The 17149-nt window shown below is 40.7% G+C and overlaps 3 protein-coding genes across 5 annotated transcripts; 1 reads left to right on the top strand and 2 right to left on the bottom strand.

Moving 5' to 3' along the window:
* Window positions 1-826: 826 nt before the first annotated feature.
* On the bottom strand, window positions 827-7353 carry LOC122357206 (RING finger protein 148). Of its 2 annotated transcripts, XR_006252440.1 has the most exons (8): window positions 6867-7353; window positions 3865-4112; window positions 3709-3780; window positions 3216-3298; window positions 1849-1936; window positions 1669-1765; window positions 1344-1527; window positions 827-1264 (listed from the first exon to the last, which is right to left on the bottom strand). XR_006252440.1 is itself a non-coding variant. In XM_043256494.1 (7 exons), the coding sequence occupies exons 1-7, from the start codon at window positions 7273-7275 to the stop codon at window positions 1433-1435; spliced, it is 1092 nt and encodes a 363-aa protein (XP_043112429.1). In that variant the 5' UTR covers window positions 7276-7353; the 3' UTR covers window positions 827-1432. The 2 variants fall into 2 exon arrangements, 1 of the variants encoding a protein (XP_043112429.1); XM_043256494.1 differs by having other exon boundaries at window positions 827-1527.
* A 1678-nt stretch (window positions 7354-9031) lies between these two features.
* Window positions 9032-11178, bottom strand: hmgn6 (high mobility group nucleosome binding domain 6). 2 transcript variants are annotated; one of them, XM_043257343.1, is made up of 6 exons: window positions 11011-11178; window positions 10357-10383; window positions 10214-10243; window positions 10025-10072; window positions 9760-9882; window positions 9032-9663 (listed from the first exon to the last, which is right to left on the bottom strand). In XM_043257343.1, the coding sequence occupies exons 1-5, from the start codon at window positions 11023-11025 to the stop codon at window positions 9778-9780; spliced, it is 225 nt and encodes a 74-aa protein (XP_043113278.1). In that variant the 5' UTR covers window positions 11026-11178; the 3' UTR covers window positions 9032-9663; window positions 9760-9777. The 2 variants fall into 2 exon arrangements, with proteins under 2 accessions (XP_043113278.1, XP_043113277.1); XM_043257342.1 differs by lacking the exon at window positions 11011-11178 and adding an exon at window positions 10602-10962.
* A 143-nt stretch (window positions 11179-11321) lies between these two features.
* Window positions 11322-16556, top strand: sh3bgrl (SH3 domain binding glutamate-rich protein like). The gene is made up of 4 exons (XM_043257341.1): window positions 11322-11932; window positions 14621-14806; window positions 15006-15086; window positions 15238-16556. The coding sequence occupies exons 1-4, from the start codon at window positions 11732-11734 to the stop codon at window positions 15271-15273; spliced, it is 504 nt and encodes a 167-aa protein (XP_043113276.1). The 5' UTR covers window positions 11322-11731; the 3' UTR covers window positions 15274-16556.
* Window positions 16557-17149: the final 593 nt, after the last annotated feature.

A 17149-nucleotide genomic window follows, 5' to 3' on the forward strand; every position in this document is an offset into this window, starting at 1 on the left:
ACCAAAGATTAAGAGCACAAGAGAAAAGAAGGGCGTTCTACGTGGATCTGAGCTCAGGGCCAGTCAGAGCAGATTACAGGTTAAGTTGGAGAAACATCAGGGAATTATTGATAGCTTTAGAAACAAACTGTGAAATTTTATTAGTAGCCAATGCTACACTGAAGTGGGAGACTTTAACGTGAGAGCTGAGCGAGTGTGTGTGGACACACGGAGAGAACAGGCCTGAATGAGACACACTTAAGATAGTGGGCTGCTCCTATATAGAGACGTTCTGTACGACTGACCCATCCTGCTCCAAGACTGACCCTATCACTCCTAAAAAGACCCGTCTAAACATGTGCTCCTCACACTGCAGTCCTGGCTGAGAACCCACACACTGGCCCTGGACGCTGACGAGAGAGAAACCTGGATCCAGACATTCGGTCCAGAAACTGTGACCTGCAGGATTTCAAGGACATTAGCTCTCAGTTAGAGGGAGATGCCCAGCTGATAAGAGTAAAACCCGGCCTGACAGGAAGCTGCCAACCAGGAATATGCCTTCCTTTCATTCTCACGACCTACGGATTAGCAGTAAAGGACTTGAACTGATGTTTTTGGTGCCCTTTCGTCACAAAAAGAAATGCAGCTACTCGCTCTAATAGTTCGGAGAGAAAGGCAGTTGTTCAAAACTTAATCATTTTGAAGCTGTGTTATTTTTGGCATTTATTCCCCACAAGTTTGAGCGAAGTTCCTTAATCATGGAGCTGAAGTACTAGCAGTAGCAGTCCTCTGCTGATCTTCTGCGTGTGTTCATATGAGCCCAGAACGAGTCAAGGTGAGACAGAAATACTCATTCATACATACAAAACATTTATTGAAACGTTGTTTCAGTATGAGAATCCATCTCTTCCACAGTGTGTATATCTCAGAATGCATGAATTATTCCTCCCGTGTAAAAACAAAGGAAATAGTGATTTCCAGAGATGTTACCATCAATGATCAGGACATAATGTGCATTGCTTCAGGTTTCTTATTATTATTATTTCTTCATCGCTGAAAGGCATTATTAACAAACAAAACAACTTTTTTTTCTTTTGATGGAGCGGTGATTATGATTTGATATCTCAGATGAGTAATATGAAGAAGTACTGAAGTGTAATGCAGTCCAGACCTGCTGGAACTACTTCTGGTCATGCAGTAACTGGACATGAACATCAGGTCAGTTAAACAAGATTAAACAAGATTCATATCCTTGCAGTCCATCTTTTCTGAGTTCACGACAGATATCCACGTTCGTGAAGCTGTGACATCTCCATTAATGAAACAGCATACAATTATTATTATTATTAAATAGTCTGTTGCATTTTGAACATCCGAATTGAGGTTTGCTCATATTTTATTTCAATATCATCATTATGATTGTTTTTTTCGCTGGTGATGCTGTATTGTGGAGTTAATCCTGGCTGATGGTCTCTGCTCCTTCTTCAAACGCAGGGTTCTCATAAATGTGTTGTGTCTGAACCTCGCCGTCTGATGGCCGTCCGAGAGCTGCGGTCATAAACACAAATCATTAACCAGCAGATACACATCAGTCCAGCGCGCCGCTCAGAACACACACTTGCGGTATGTCTCGCAGGGGCTGTGAGAACATCTACTGATGAAGTGTTTATCTGATCAGAAGGGACTCACGGTGTGTGTGGAGCTGCTCTGTCCTGATCACAGACAGACTGAACGTGTCGGCCGATGAAGATGATGATGAAGGCGGCTCCTCGCTCTCCTCCTCAATCTAAAGACACGCGGCAGCACACAGTCAGCCCACACCATGCATCGCTGCTGAATGAAGACGGCTCGGCTGCTCCGGACACTCACCTTGTATTTGAGGATGTGAAACTTACACATGGGGCAGGTGGGGTGCTCCAGCAGCCACGGCTCGATGCACTTCTTATGATAGAGATGTCTGCAGAACAGGTTCTTTCATTACAGTTCTTTCATTTCATTTAATAATAAACCAGCAGATGGATGAAAACGCAAGAACAACGAGTGCACTTCTTAAAATACAGCACAAAAGTATTTGATTGGTTAGTGATTTGCATTAACTGATACTAAACAAAAGATGAGTACGGGTTTCACTGAATTTACTAATATTTCTTTATTTCAATTATTCTCTGTTCATTGTAGCTCATGTCCTTACTCTGATTTTAACAGATGCAACTTTTGATTTTATTGATTTTTTTAAAATAATGTTAAAAATAGCATTAACTGAGATCAGTGAAACCTTTTCATTTTATTTTTCATTTTGTTAACGTTAACAAATATAATTAACTAATGCTAACAACTGGGACTTTATTATAACGTGTCACCAATAAAATAACAAATGTGTTTACACTTTATTTTTATAGCCCACGAGATATTTAACTAACTATAAACTACAACTAATTATCATTCATTCACAGCTGTCTGTATCTGTCAGAGTAGACTGTTAGGGTAGGTCTAGGGTTAGTAGGATGAGCTGACATATCCATCTTTTTCTTTAAGGAGAAAGTCTATGGGTGAGGCTTCTGGTTTATTAGATGCTATAGGGAAATAACAAGGAGAATAAAAATGTGCAGTAAACAGTAAAACTGTGGCACTATGTATTATCTTAAAGGAACACTCCACTTTCTTTGTAAATAGGCTCGTCCTCCAGTTCCCTCAGAGTTAATAAGTTGAGTTTATTATCACTGCTCCTGCTGCGCTCATGATTATTACTCCAGAATGAGAGTCATATCAGCCTTGAAAATCACAACTTTTCATCTTCCGGCGGTCTTTAGTACACAATGTAACCTACAGAAGAGTCAAGTTTTAAATAGCAAAACTATCAAATCTCTTTGGTCATTTTTGAACGCGATGCTACTGGTCTAATCGGATTCAATGATCTATGCTAAGCTATGCTAAAAGCGCTATCACCAGAGCCGGAGATCGGCTGGATGGATTCCAAAACGGTAAAACTCAACTTAATGAAAAAGTGTGTTCCTTGAAGATAATACATAGAGAAAACAAATGAAAAATATCTGGACGCAGGTAAGACCGGGAGCTATTTTTAGGTCAAGAAAAAGGTGGATACTTGCAAAGATTCTGATAGTCAGCATGCTCTGACGAAAGGAGGTTACCATGTAGTGAAAACATGAAATTGAAGCGCTGTGCTGACAGAGGCTTTATGAAATGTGTGTGACGTCGATGTTGTGCTCGTACTGCACCTGCAGGGCAAAACAGTGACCTGTTCGTGGTGTTTGAACGAGTCGGTGCACACCACACAGCTCACGTCCTCCGAGTCCACCTCCTACAAACACAGACACACAGCTACTCAACACACGAGTGTGTGACCCTGCAGCACACTGCATCATGCTCATCTGGAAACAGGATAAATAAGGCTGCCGTTCATGTATGGTTTGTTAGGATTGGATAATGTTTGTCAAGATAATGTTCTGAGGGAGCAAAAAAATCTAATTATTGAGATAATAACCTTTATAGTTGTCCAAATGAATTTCTACGCATTGCATATTATTAATCAAAAACGTTTGATATATTTACAGTCGAAAATGTACAAAATATCTTCATGAAACATGATCTTTACGTAACCTGCTAATGATTTTTGATCATTTTGACCTATAACGTTAACTATCGCTACAAATATTCCTCATGACTGTTGTTGTGCTCCTGGGTTGATGTCTGTCGGATGCAGCACAGTACCGGGTCTCCCGTCCGCAGAGTCCTCACTTCTAACTTTGCTATGGCCTTTTCATTCTCTCTCTTCATCTCCATCTGCACAGAAACGAATGAAAGGACAGACCGAGTGAGATGTCTGACTCTGCCCTCGAGTGACTTCTGAGCGGCTGAGCGCTGTACCTGCTGCATCCGGAGCTGCTTGTTTCTGTACATTCGTTTGAAGAAGAGGAAAGCGAAGTAGAACATGGTGATGATGGTTACGCCGATGAAGGTGAAGGACAGCGCGTATGCCCATGTGCTGCTGTACCACAGACCCCGAGGATTGGCCACCGTGATCACTACATACACATCTGAGCCGTTCTTCACTAGGCCAGCCATTTCAGTGCCTAGAACATTACCAACCATGATGGCAACTATGTTCTTGGCATCTGTAGAAATAAAACACTACAACATTAATCATGACCAGTAAACAGCACATGTAGAAAACTAATGCTTTATTGGGTGGTTGTTCTGCACGCTTGATAAACAAACTTCAGCTAGTCCAAAACGCAGCAGCCAGAGTCCTTACTAGAACTAGGAAGTATGATCATATTAGCCCGGTTCTGTCAACACTGCACTGGCTCCCTATCAAACATCGAATAGATTTTAAAATCTTATTAATTACCTATAAAGCCCTGAATGGTTTAGCTCCTCAATACTTGAGCGAGCTCTTATCACATTATAGTCCTGCACGTCCGCTGCGTTCTCAAAACTCTGGCCATTTGATAATACCTAGAATATCAAAATCAACTGCGGGCGGCAGATCATTTTCCTATCTAGCACCTAAACTCTGGAACAATCTCCCTAACTCTGTTCGGGAGGCAGACACACTCTGTCAGTTTAAATCTAGATTAAAGACACATCTTTTTAACTTAGCCTACACATAACACACCAACACACTTTTATTATTCAAATCCGTTAAAGGATTTTTACTTAGATTTGCTGGAATTGGATTGGACTTTTCTTCTCTGTTTTTTTGTGTTGATCCAATGCAAACAACAACAAAATAAACATGTGAGTACCAGAGGTAACAACGGTAACAAATTTTTGAGAGAAGGGTTGCATTTCCTGAGAGAACTGCAAGGGTGTTGATGCAAAACAACACGGCTGTATGCTGTTGTAGTTTTGCTTTAATCTATGGGATTTTAACAATTAATAGACAAAAAGTATTTGTAGATGTGAACTGATATGTCCTAAGTAGGTGTCATTGCCTAAGTGACACATCTTAATACCAGGATGAGCTGAGTCATCTAAATATCAGTCAGATATCAAGACAGATATTAGGTCTGAAGAAAAAAAACATTGAACAACAGCATCATACAGTTCAGGGAATAATGTGGACCTCATGAACTCCTTGAGAAAATGACATCTGAGGGAGTCATAAAAACATCCTAGGGTAAAATTCAACTCACATAAAAGTTAACAGTGCTGTATCTGTACTGAACACACACACAATCACCGGCAGACACAGGAACGTTCCAGTATTTAACACACACTCACAGCGAGACCTGAACAGCAGCTCTTACTACGCTGAAATACTTTTGTAAAAACCTAAAATTCATCTACATAGACAACAAAGCGTGCTGGAATGATTCAGATCACGTAACAGCATATCATACTTACTGAGGCCTGATCTCTGTCTGATTTCATATCAAAACATCTAACACTCTGATTCATGACACGATGCCACTGAAATGTAGGACGTAGAAAGCAGGTTTAGGTTTTCAGCGATCGTACGCTCCCAGGGTTGTCATGACTACACGCTCAGGTTATGATCACATGAACAGCTGATAGTCATCGTGTAAAAACAGCTCTTTATAGCCCACTTAGAAGGCATCAAACACGCATGCTAGTCATTAGTAACGGTGCATTCGTTAGTTCTTTAGCTAGCATTAGCATTGCTATTGGACCTGGCTAGCATAAGATTACTGTCAGTTTTATTAGAATTTTATAGTCTTGAAATTGGAGCAGATCATTTTTGTCATTACGACATTAAGAGGATAAGTTTCTTTGCACTCAATTAGCATTTAAAGTTTTTAATAATCAGCAAAGACGTCAGAAATGTATGTTTGACTGTGTTTTTATCAGTTTTATGTTGTTGAGTAAATAGGTTTAGGGTAGTGTTCAAAAACACTTCTGAATGTATAAAGATAGACATAAAACTACTGGTGTATATTTTAGTCAGTTAATAGGCTTTAGTCCGTGTAACGCCATGTTTATATATTAATTTATCCTTAAAAGAATGAAATAAGACTTGAGGGACTGAAGTAAAGTGTGTTCAGTGGATTGTAGTATAGTTTACTATCATTTATTATACAGTTAACAAAAGCAAAAAAGGCCTCTAACAAAAGCTTGTTCTAAAAAGAATATTTCTATTGTCTTCATTTGTAAAATGAGTAAACGACATACAGATCAGTCAGCTGACTAAAGAAAAAAAACATAAACATAAAAGTTGCTGTAAAAACGCCGATCTTTGACCTTTATCCCGCTGTAAAGTCTGTCCATCTCAGCCTCTCTTCTAGATTCAGTATGGCGTCTAATCTGATTAAAGCCTGAATTTCCAGGTTAATACAGCGACGTCTTCACTAATTAATACCAGCCCAGTCTCATGAAAATGAGTATAAATAGTAGGGCAAATAAAAACCAAAACCTGTGTTACTGATACGCAAAAATTAGTCGTATATATGACACGCAGATGTTTGGTGTGATATATATGTGATGTGTATATACCCCACATCCCTAATCCTAGCCTCGGTGTAACATATACACGCCAAAGTCCATCTATGTCATGAGTTTTCATTTTCATCTGGACACATTCTTGACATCAGGTAGTCATTTTGCTTAAGGAGTAAGAATAAAAACAGCCCTTGATTATAGTGCAATTTTTTTTAATCCTTAATTTTAATCCCAATTTTAACCCTTTTAATCCTTTATTTTTCATCAAGGATGAAGTCAAAATAGCACAGGGGGTGAAATGTTATCAGTTGTATTACTTCCCCTGAAGGTTACGCTCTTTCCTCTAATAGTGCTGGTTTCTTGGGAGGTTTCTCTTTGCCTTGCTCTCAGTGTGTCGTAAGAAAGCCCAGCACAGGGTTCTGTAAGCTGCTTTAACTCTAGTCTCTGAAGGTCTGAAGCTCTCATACCTGAATGGGCCATGAGGTTGGTGTCATTGCCCGTCCCGTCTAGGTTGTAAATCACCACCGCCGAGGCTCCTTGTCGCTGGGCAGCTCGTATCTTCTGTGAATATGTGCAGTTTCCTTTCTTTATCAGGGCAATCCATGGCTGGTGTCTGGGGGTGAAGCTAGTGTTCCTCGAGCATGCCAGAGGATCTGAATCTGGAAGCACAAGAAGCCCGGAAGCCGAATTCAAGGGTGAGTCCACTCCAAACACGCCGCACTCGCATATACTGCCCACCGTTTGATTAGAGACTCTGTCAAAGTATCTGACTTCAACGTAGGCAGTCCAGTAAATCAAGGAAGTGCTGAGCTGGAAGCAGCCCTGGAGAACAAAAGCCCACAGCCAGACACACGAACGTCCGTGTAGAGCTTTCATCGTTTTCACATCGCTCTCCGCTCATCAACAGTAATCAGATGCCTTCTTGGTGGTGGTAGAAGATGTTTTTATGTCAGGTGAGGTGTTCTTATCGCAGTGGACCTTGGACGCTGGTTAAGATAATATTCCTTTCAGAGGGTTGGGTTTTAGGACTTATTTTCAGGAAACCGCTGCTATTCAAGCCCTCTGTAGGAACTCACGCTTGAATATTCACACATTTCCTCCTCAGATCTTCCTTATTTCACAATTGTTGATGTTGAAATTGACATAAACTAGTTGTAGCTAGTCGTAGAAATGAACTATAAACTAATAAAGCAGCTGTAATCGGTGTCTCTCGCTCCTTCCACCGTCTCTCCTTCATAAACAAAGGGTCGTAGTTTAAGAGATGTATTCCTCATACAGTGTAGACGGCTTGGTGGAGTATAACGGGAGTGATTTTAAAGTGTGGTCAGTGATGATTTGTTCTTTGCTTGTTGTCTGTAGCTGATTTTTTAATGAATGAGATGTCTGCAGTGCACATTTAGTAACTTACAGTTGTTATCATGTTAAATCCAAGTTCAGTCACAATAAACATATTTTATGGCATGACGTGCCGTTAGTGTAGATTACACGAACATCAGGCTGTTTTCAGCTGTACCTCTCTGGCTTTGAAACTAGGTAACTGATCACATACATTAGCGTGGTGATAGGTGTATCATGACAGGACGGCGTGAGCGTGGAGATCATCCAGCAGGGAGATGAGTGGAGAACACTTCTGTTATAACATCGCTCTGTGACCTGGTCAACGCTCCCAACCGGTGTGCCGCGGCTCTAAGGGGTGCCGTGAGATCTTTTGAGGGTGCCGCCAAAATTTCAACAAAATTTTTTTATTAAGGCAGAATCAGTGTAAACAGTATTCTCATATCATCTGGGACTAGGTATAAGTTGTTGTTGCATGCAAACTCTCGAAATGAAACAAATAAATAAATAATAAGAAAAAAGCTACAGAGATTTTAAATATCTATTTCCTTATAAGGGTGCCTCAAACAAGAAAAGGTTGGGAACCACTGGTTTAGGACTTTGTCAGATTCTTAGAAGTATTGTGTTTTAGTTTCAGAAAACATCATTGTACTGAGTTTGTCTCAGTCCTACATCATGATCCTGGTTACCCTATAGCTCTCATTTTAGATCTTAGTTCTGCTTTCAAAACAATGAACCAAAGCGTGTGTGTCGCTCCATTAGAGAAGAGTTGGTAGGAGATTAAGGACTTCTCCAGCTCAAGGTGTCCCTCAAGGATCGATTCTGCTACTTTCATTCTACCTTCGCTCCCTTCTTTTTCATTGACTTTTGGGACGAGATGCGTCCTTCAGAAACCTTCAGTATTTGTAAGCGTAAAGAAAATCTTCTGCGCTTGACTTTCAGTGTAGTGTGCGTCTCTTCTCTATCCATGTTCCAAAGAGAGCTGCAGGTTTACAAGGACATTGTTAGCATGGAAGAAAACCATGACCTGCCACGATCAAAACCAGTTTGTTGTGGAGTTGATGTAACTCAGCAGAGATCACGCCTCAAACTGTATTTCCCCAACATGTTACAACTCCCTCTAGTGGACATTTCCCAAACTAATCCACGTTTCTCAGATAAAGTTTTGCTCTATTAGGTTAAGCTTCGGAGTGCGTCTCCTTGAAGGACAAGTTCTGCGTGAAGGTTGGTGATTCTCAGATGATCATCTTGTCAGATTCATCGCTGTAGCGTCCGAACAAAAAAAGAGAGGCGAAAGTGTGGAAAATTCCACCCTTTTCTTTATTAGCAGACACTGCAACTTCAGAGAGTGTACATAACAACCTGCAGACTTCAACATGTCGATCACATGGTAAAAATAAAACTGCATGAAAAAAAGCTGCCTTTTTTAATTTTCAGATTTTTTCCCCAAGATACTGTGAACTACATCAGCACCCCCCGCCCCACAGTATACAAAAATCTAGGACAAATGACTAAACAGCAGAGAAAATATACAAGGTTTCCTCCAGCCGTTTACGACCCCTTCTAAAACCTTCAAAAAAAGTGTGAGGAAGAAGGATGAAGAGAACGAGGAAACACTTTAAGAAAACACCCCAAACTCTAGTGGCAGGTATGGTTTCTCTAGACCAAATAAGTTATCAGTAACAATAAATGGCGTTTAAAAATACTTTTAGTGTGGCGTTCTCGCTGAAACAATTGCTGCAGCTCTACAGGGTGCTCAGCTTTTAGCTTCATTTTGTGCTAAAAAATCTGTGCTGATACTTATAAAACCGTTGATAAAAATATTTCTCTGTGAAGGATGGCGTGGAGGTTGGACAGGAGCTGTGATGACCGTGTTGATGGAGGGTACTCAGATTTCGCTTCCTTCGTTGCTTTTCGAGTCTCTGTGACCTGAGAAGAAGAAGAAGAACGCATTTTTGCACTGAAAAACATCCGAGGAGCTCAACGGGAGTTCCTGGGGGAGGTCTAAAGGGACATGAAACGCACCTCTGGGGTCTCGGCTTCTCAGTTCTCGGAGTGGTTCTCCTCGCTGGCCGCAGACTCGGAGCTCTCCTTGGCCTTCACCTTGGTCTTCTTATCCTCCTTTTTGACACCGACTGCTTTGTCTTTCTACAGGAGAAGCGAAGCATTGGCATGCAGCTACATTCACAACAACAGTACTTTGAAGAGTTTATCTATTAGACACTGTGTATCTATACACGCTGCTGTCAACCAACACTGTCCTCATGTTAAAGCATCTGTTAGTATTTACCTTAGTTGTCTTTTTTGGTTTGGGTTCAGCCTTCACATAAGCTGGTCTCTATGAAGAAAACACGCTCGATATGAGCTTAGACACTTTTCAACTGATATTATAAGACAAAAACAGTACTCAGTGTAGTTATTGCACTTTAATTACTATTATATTATTTGACACACGAACTAGTTTTAAAGACACACTTACTGCTGATAACCGCGCAGATCTTCTCTGTGGCTGAAAAGAGGACACTTATGAGTAAAAAGGCAAACTATAAATAAAGGGGAAATATTTTAATAAGCAATTAACTTAAGTGACATCTTGACAGTTTAAAAATGAAAATATTTTACCTCATCCTTGCCATCCCTGTCTGCTTTCTGTGAATAGAAACAACAATAACAATAATAAAACGCTATAGTATTATATGCATATACGTGTACACATTTTATGGAGAACCCCACATAAAGCAGCGAGGAACCCCGTGTCCTGTAGTGGAGCTCGAGCACCCCCTACATGAGAGACAAACAGCGGACAGCGCCATCTATCGGCACACCAGCGCCACGACAGCCATCTGCTCAAGAACAAAGACTATTACCAAAAATAACACGGCGTTATTTTCCATAATGGTCTGCTCTCGATTAGTTACGTGTTTAACGTCACGGAGGCCGTATTCAGTATCCGTGGGTGTTTCGTGACCGGTTTAGTATTTAGTTTTTTCGCGCACAGCATGGCTGACTCCATTAGCAGAGGAGAGCAGCAAAACAAACTTGAGCGCGCCATCGCACGCGCTGCACGAAAGCCATGCGCCGATTTCAGCGCTAACGAGTAGAAATAACGTTTCGGTTAATAGCGCAACGGCATCTGCATCCATATTTTGCAATTCAGCGAACAAACGCGAATGTGCCTATTAGCTCGGAACAACGCCTCCCTGATGCGGGAGTGTGTGTCGTGCGTGTGCGCGCGCGTGTATGTGTGTATGACACAGAGAGCATGCGTAACGTTACCTTTCTTTTAGGCATGTTGGATTCCTAGGGAGACTCTGCGAAACACGCGGGAAACGGCTGCTTTAGAAGACCACTGTGCACATACGTGCTCGGCTCGCTGCACTAAATACAGCGATAAACAGCACGGAACGATACGGCGAGCGGCTCAATGGGTTAAGGGGCGTGGCTTACACGTGACCGATGCCTAGACAGACCAATCAGCGCGGAGGACCGAGAGCCAAACACAAAGAGCCGGTATTTATGATAAATGTCGACACGGTACCATAAGAAATGTGGACTGAGAGCATTCCTCTACAACTCATGCGTGTCTTTATTCATTCACTTTCAAAGAGGACAATCAAACCGAGAGCGTTTGAGTGTGTCATTATTAGTGTTATTACAGCGTTATTATTATTATTTTGGTAATTTCAGCGCTGTTTAGGTGCGGGGTGATTTATTTCTGCGATCTCTGTACTCAAGATGGCGCCCTGGAATCAAGGGTTTGTTTCCCAGGCCAGATTATTCAACCAAGAGCCAAAAAAAGAGCGGGTTACAAGACTTTCTATGTTACTTTGTCGCTCTGTTACAAATAAACACGAGCGTTATTCACCGGAAACAGTTCCCACGCAGGACTCACATCAAACTAAAACTCTTACAGCACTCGCATATAAAGCCAAGTCAGATAACAAGGACACCGTCCATTAATGAAACACACTTTTTAAAGCGTACATAGTCAGAGCAGATGTTTGTTTCGGAGTGGACTTCGTCTGTTGGTGATGTGATGAAGCAGGAAGAGAGGCGGGGGATGAGGAGGTGCTCGGCTCCTCGAGGCTCAGATGATCGTGGAGTTCGGTCATCGCTGTTCTCGAGCTCGAGCGCGTCTGAGGAATCTGTCGTTATGGTGATTAAAGTTTACATCGCGTCGTCCTCCGGATCCACGTCGGTAAGATCTTCAGATGCACGACAGCACACGACCGCAGCCAGACACTGACAGAAGACGACGACGATTATTGTTTAGCAAAGAAAAGTCATCATAAATCAACATAGAAACAAACGCTGACTGAATCTCGCTTTAATGATGTCGTCGCGTGGAAAGTCATCACAGTTTTAGTGCAGTAGGATATAAAACAAAAGTAACGCAAATAAGGGACATTTTTCTGGGTTAGTTTAGCCCAGTACACGTTATTCTCGTTTTACTTCTTCCTGTTATTATTCTTATAAGAGGGAGCTTGAAAACGTGCATTTATCAAAAGTACTGCTAACACTGAATATACAGCTAGACTACAGTAGTCTTTTGTTCTCATGCAAATTTCAGAGAAAACAGAGTCCCTGCAAACTCTAAATATGGTGCTGAAGTTGACAGTTAATGTAAGCACTTCCTCTGACATCTGTGTGCTGGAAATATCACTTCTGCTCCAGACTTCTCCAGAACTAACTGCACCACACACCAGTTCATCTGAGCTTTATCTGCGTCCGAACTGATAAACAGCGTTTAGATGTGTGTCTAGAGGGAGTTCTTCCTCCAGCGGCTCTTCGGCTCGAACTCTTCCTAATTTGGTGAGTTAGAGAAGGCTGTTGTGCTCCAGATCCTGTAGGTTATGTAACTCTGGAACGACGCGACTCCTGACGAGTCCACACTTCAGCTAAACCCTGCAGAGCGCCTTTCTTCTGACACGGCAAAGTCTTTACTTTGTTGTTTGAAACATTTATTAGCACCTATTTCAGTTTTATTTCGTGTCAGCGCAGTTCCTCAAAACCTTGTTTTTTTCCCTGTCAAAACAAAAAGCCCCAGTGCCGCCCTGACTGCTCTCTGTTAGTAAAGTCCCTCGCTTTGAAACGGATGGGTCTGATGATGGAGATGTGAAATACATGCATTTGTGTGCATTCAGGAAAAGTGTTTGTGTTTCTGGTTAGTCCTTCTGTTTGCACCAAACTGACCCTTTCAGGCTGATTTGTGGAGCATGAAAAGCGTAATAAGCGAATCATATTGTCCTGGAGACTCTGCCTCGTCTCAGTTTTGTGAGTCTGATCAAACTCATGGAGGGGCTCAGGATCAGACAGTGTGTTTGATCAGGGCTGAAGATGGAGGACCACCATAAAAACTCACCCATGAAGCTCCACACACAGCGTTTTATTTCTTACTGTCTCACTGTTTAGTCAGTTACAGTTTTACAGCTGCTCCACAACAAAGTGAACGAGTGAGAGACGTCTCAGTTCAGAGTCATTCAGCTCAATCAATGATGTAATGATTTGATACAAAAAATCTACCAAAAAGAGTAAAACACGGTTAGAACACAACAAACATAAACCATTATAAAAATACACACAGACACATGCTGTATTTATTTCAGCTGAATAAAAGAGATCAAAGAGATCTTTTTTTTTACATTGCATTACATGCATTTCACAAGAAGATGATAATATCTGAGTAAAAAATGTATTAAATAAACAGCAGTTCTAGGCTGATTCTAGCACTGTGTCGTTAGTTCTGGTCAGCATTCTTTGCTTTCCTTCATCTTCTGCATATCTGAACCGTTTTCAGCAGAGTCTGAGATTCATGATAAAAACACTTTAATTGAAATCTTCCCCAGAACAGTAGTTCCTCATAAATGCTCATGTATACTATTTTTCTGAAAAGAATGTAACGCAACAAAATCTGATGCTCATGAACCCTGATACATGAGAAGTCCACTGTAAATAATACTGCTTCCACACAGCATTTAAAGGGGTCATGTGATGCAATCTCAAGTGTTCCTTCCTCTTTTATGTTTAAACACCCTCCACTTCTCTGCGTCACAGAGTGGCTTTATTTGCATAACTCCGCCCACATGTTTACTCAAAGAAAGTAGGCGGAGCTATTATTCTGCGTGTAGCGTTGCTGCGGGCGCCATGTTCTGGAGACACTGTGTTTCGTGTGAAACTGAAACTACTCTTGTTTGTGTTTCTAAAAGAGAACACGGCTATAAATCAGTGTTAAGTTGTGTTTCCTACACTGTTCAGAACAGATGAACTCAAACATTAGAGTGTGTTCAGTGCATTTACTGAGAACTGAATCTATGCTGACTGAAACAGAGACTAGAAAGAGACAAGAACCGTCTGGAGCTTCTGACTCACAAGTTTTGATCAGTGAAGGTTTGCTTGTTGTTAGTCGTTTCTCTGATCACGAATGCAGACACGGTGTGATGTTCTGAGGCGTGATGTAACGTGACGAGTAAAAAGACGGTATAATCCTGATAATCAGTCATGATGTCTTCACTGGATGCAAGGAACGCCTGGTTTTAATGTGTTTTATTGTTTTGGTGTTTAATAGCGCCGGGACACGTATCATGTTATGGTAAGGGACGTAACATTTCCTCCACACGCTTGAGGTATTCGGCCAATCACAACGCACGGGAGAGCTGGCCAATCAGAGCTCAGCTCACTTTATTAGAACGATGAGCTCTGTACAAATCAACCCGTTTCAGGAGGCGGGGCTTAATGGAGAAACAATAATGTACAGTGTGTGCAAAATAAAGTTTTTTTGCACCTTAAACCTCATAAAAACTGCATTACACCAAATACTCGAAATAAAGTTCCTTTTTAGCATCATATGACAGATTTAATGTGTGATTTAATCTTCCGTGTTCCTCAGATCAAGAAGCAGCAGCAGGATGTGATGGGCTTCTTAGCAGCCAATAAGATAGAGTTTGAGGAATGTGACATCGCAGCAGACGAGGACAACAGGAAGTGGATGCGAGAACACGTCCCTGATGATTTCCGGCCGGCCACAGGGAATCCTCTTCCTCCTCAGATCTTCAACGAGGACAGATACTGTGGGGTGTGTGCTCCTGACAGAGTAGATGGTTAAACAGCTGCCAACAAATGATCCATTCTCACATTCAGTAAAAAAATTAAAGTCTAAATACTATTCTATCGTAATAACTATACATGCCAGGAAATTAATCAGATTTATTTCACCAGTATTCTGTTAAGTGTCAGACTGATTTGAGCGCTGTTCTTTTGCTCCTGTGCTCCAGAACTACGAGGCGTTCTTCTGTGCTCGTGAGGACAATGCCGTGTATGCGTTCCTGGGCTTGACGGCGCCTCCAGGCTCCAAGGTAGGTGTCTGAGGGACAGAAAGGCCCCTTTATTCCCAGCGTGTGTGTGTCGTATGCGTCCGCTCTAGGAATGCCGGGCTGATGAACACACACTGCCCTAGTCTTTCCTCTGCTGAACTGACTCGATGCGTTTCTGTGTGTTCCTTCACAGGAGGCAGAAGCGCTGTCTAAGAAAACACAGATGTAATCGAGAGAAGCGGCTCTAGCAGAGCTGAAGAACTCCCGCACTTTCTGATGACTGAGTTCCTTTTTGTGTTATTTTCTTTGCATCCATGAAATGATGTGATGTGATGAGCGTTAAGAGTTATTTGTCCATCTCTCCAAACTGAATAGAAAGCATTTCTCCATCTGTCCAAATAGCCTATGAGCAAAGTAGATTAATCGTGCCTTTTTTGTTAGGTTTATTCTTGAATATGTCTTCAGCCTTAAATTAAAGTACTAAAAGGTCTTAAATTGGAGCAGAAAGTCTTAAATTCAAAATAAGAACAAAAAGGAATATCTTTTGTAATTCAATATTAATATGAATTGTTTGTTTTCTAATACAACTGTTCTTCAAATTTACTTAAAGCTGCAGTCCATAAGTTTAGCCTCTTTGCAGTTCCTTACAGAATTATATTGTGGATTAATCTAATGTTTAGAGGGGAATGTGTGTCTGTCGTGTGAATCCTGTATTTAGTGATCACAGGTTCTAGTCTACGTCTTGGAATATATGACTCAAATAAGATATTGTCATCTGAACAAGTAAGTAATAGGTCTGCCACACTTTGCTCTGACCAACTGAGTGAAAAAGCATTACAATAAATCCTGCTACCAATGGTGATTAAGTCAAATGAACATTTAGCTCATATCATATCAAACCCTGCTAATTATTATTATTGTTCTGCTTTATTCTCAAATTATTATTGTTAACAACATCAGTATTGAGTGACAGTGAGTATAGTGTGTATTGGTGTGTATAGATTGCCGGGACGTCTTCTTTATTTTTACACACATGACAGAATGACGCAGTACCCGTACCACACAAATTAGAAAACTTTATTACAAGCTAACCGCTGTGAATCAGGCTAAAGTAAGGCCATACGTTTGAACACTGGCTGGTTACGTACATGCTCAAATACCGATTTTGAATAATTTGTAACAAAAAAAAGTTACGGACTGCAGCTTTAAGATGTGTTTTCCTTTTGATACAGTTTTTCCGAGTCCATTGGCAGTTATTTGTCCCATTTTTTTTATCAGTAGGCTACAATTCAGTGTTTTTTGATAAATTTGTCAAAAAAGAAGACTTCTTATAAAATGTTATTTTTACGTCTTGATTTTATATCTTATCTTTTTAGCATTGGAAAGCAAGCTTAAATTCTGCAGAAAAGCAGCAGTGAGATCAGAATACAGTAGAACAAATATATGTGGTCAGGTACAAGTATTTCCAAGTGTTTTTTTTTTTATTTTTAATAAACTGAATTAAAAAAATGATTGGAGCTCAGTTGTAAGTGGATGAAGATTTACATTCAGAGGACATTAACATATTGTGTTCCATTCAGTTTATTTATTTATGTGTAATTTCCTACTACATGTTTGCCTTAAGTATCCTTCATGTACTAATAGAGTTCATTTTTTATTTGTAAGGGCAAATTACTAAAAGAACAGGAGAAAAAAAATGCACATGTTACTTATTGTTACTGCAGTCATTTTTTTTCAAAACTCAAAAATCCAAAATGATCATACATTCAGATCCTGATCTCATGCTTTCATTGCAGCTGTATATATTTTCCACACAAGATTATCACATAATGTCACATAATGTCACATAATGAGAACATTTGATATGTGTCACATAACTTAAAATGTCTGTATTTGAAAAGACACATATCTGTCATCTGTCTGTCTCCATCTCGTTTATTGGTTTGCAGTCAGTCACTTTGACATTAATTTCAGAATACTGATGTCATTTTTCACTAAGCTCACAGCAGTCATGTATAATGACAGTCTAGTTTTCACATTGTGCTTTCATATGCCACAAATACCATAGAAACATTTATTTAGATCTCTCTCTCAAACACACACAC

The sequence above is a fragment of the Puntigrus tetrazona genome, chromosome 14 (assembly GCF_018831695.1).
Source record: "Puntigrus tetrazona isolate hp1 chromosome 14, ASM1883169v1, whole genome shotgun sequence".
In the NCBI taxonomy this organism is placed as follows: domain Eukaryota; kingdom Metazoa; phylum Chordata; class Actinopteri; order Cypriniformes; family Cyprinidae; genus Puntigrus; species Puntigrus tetrazona.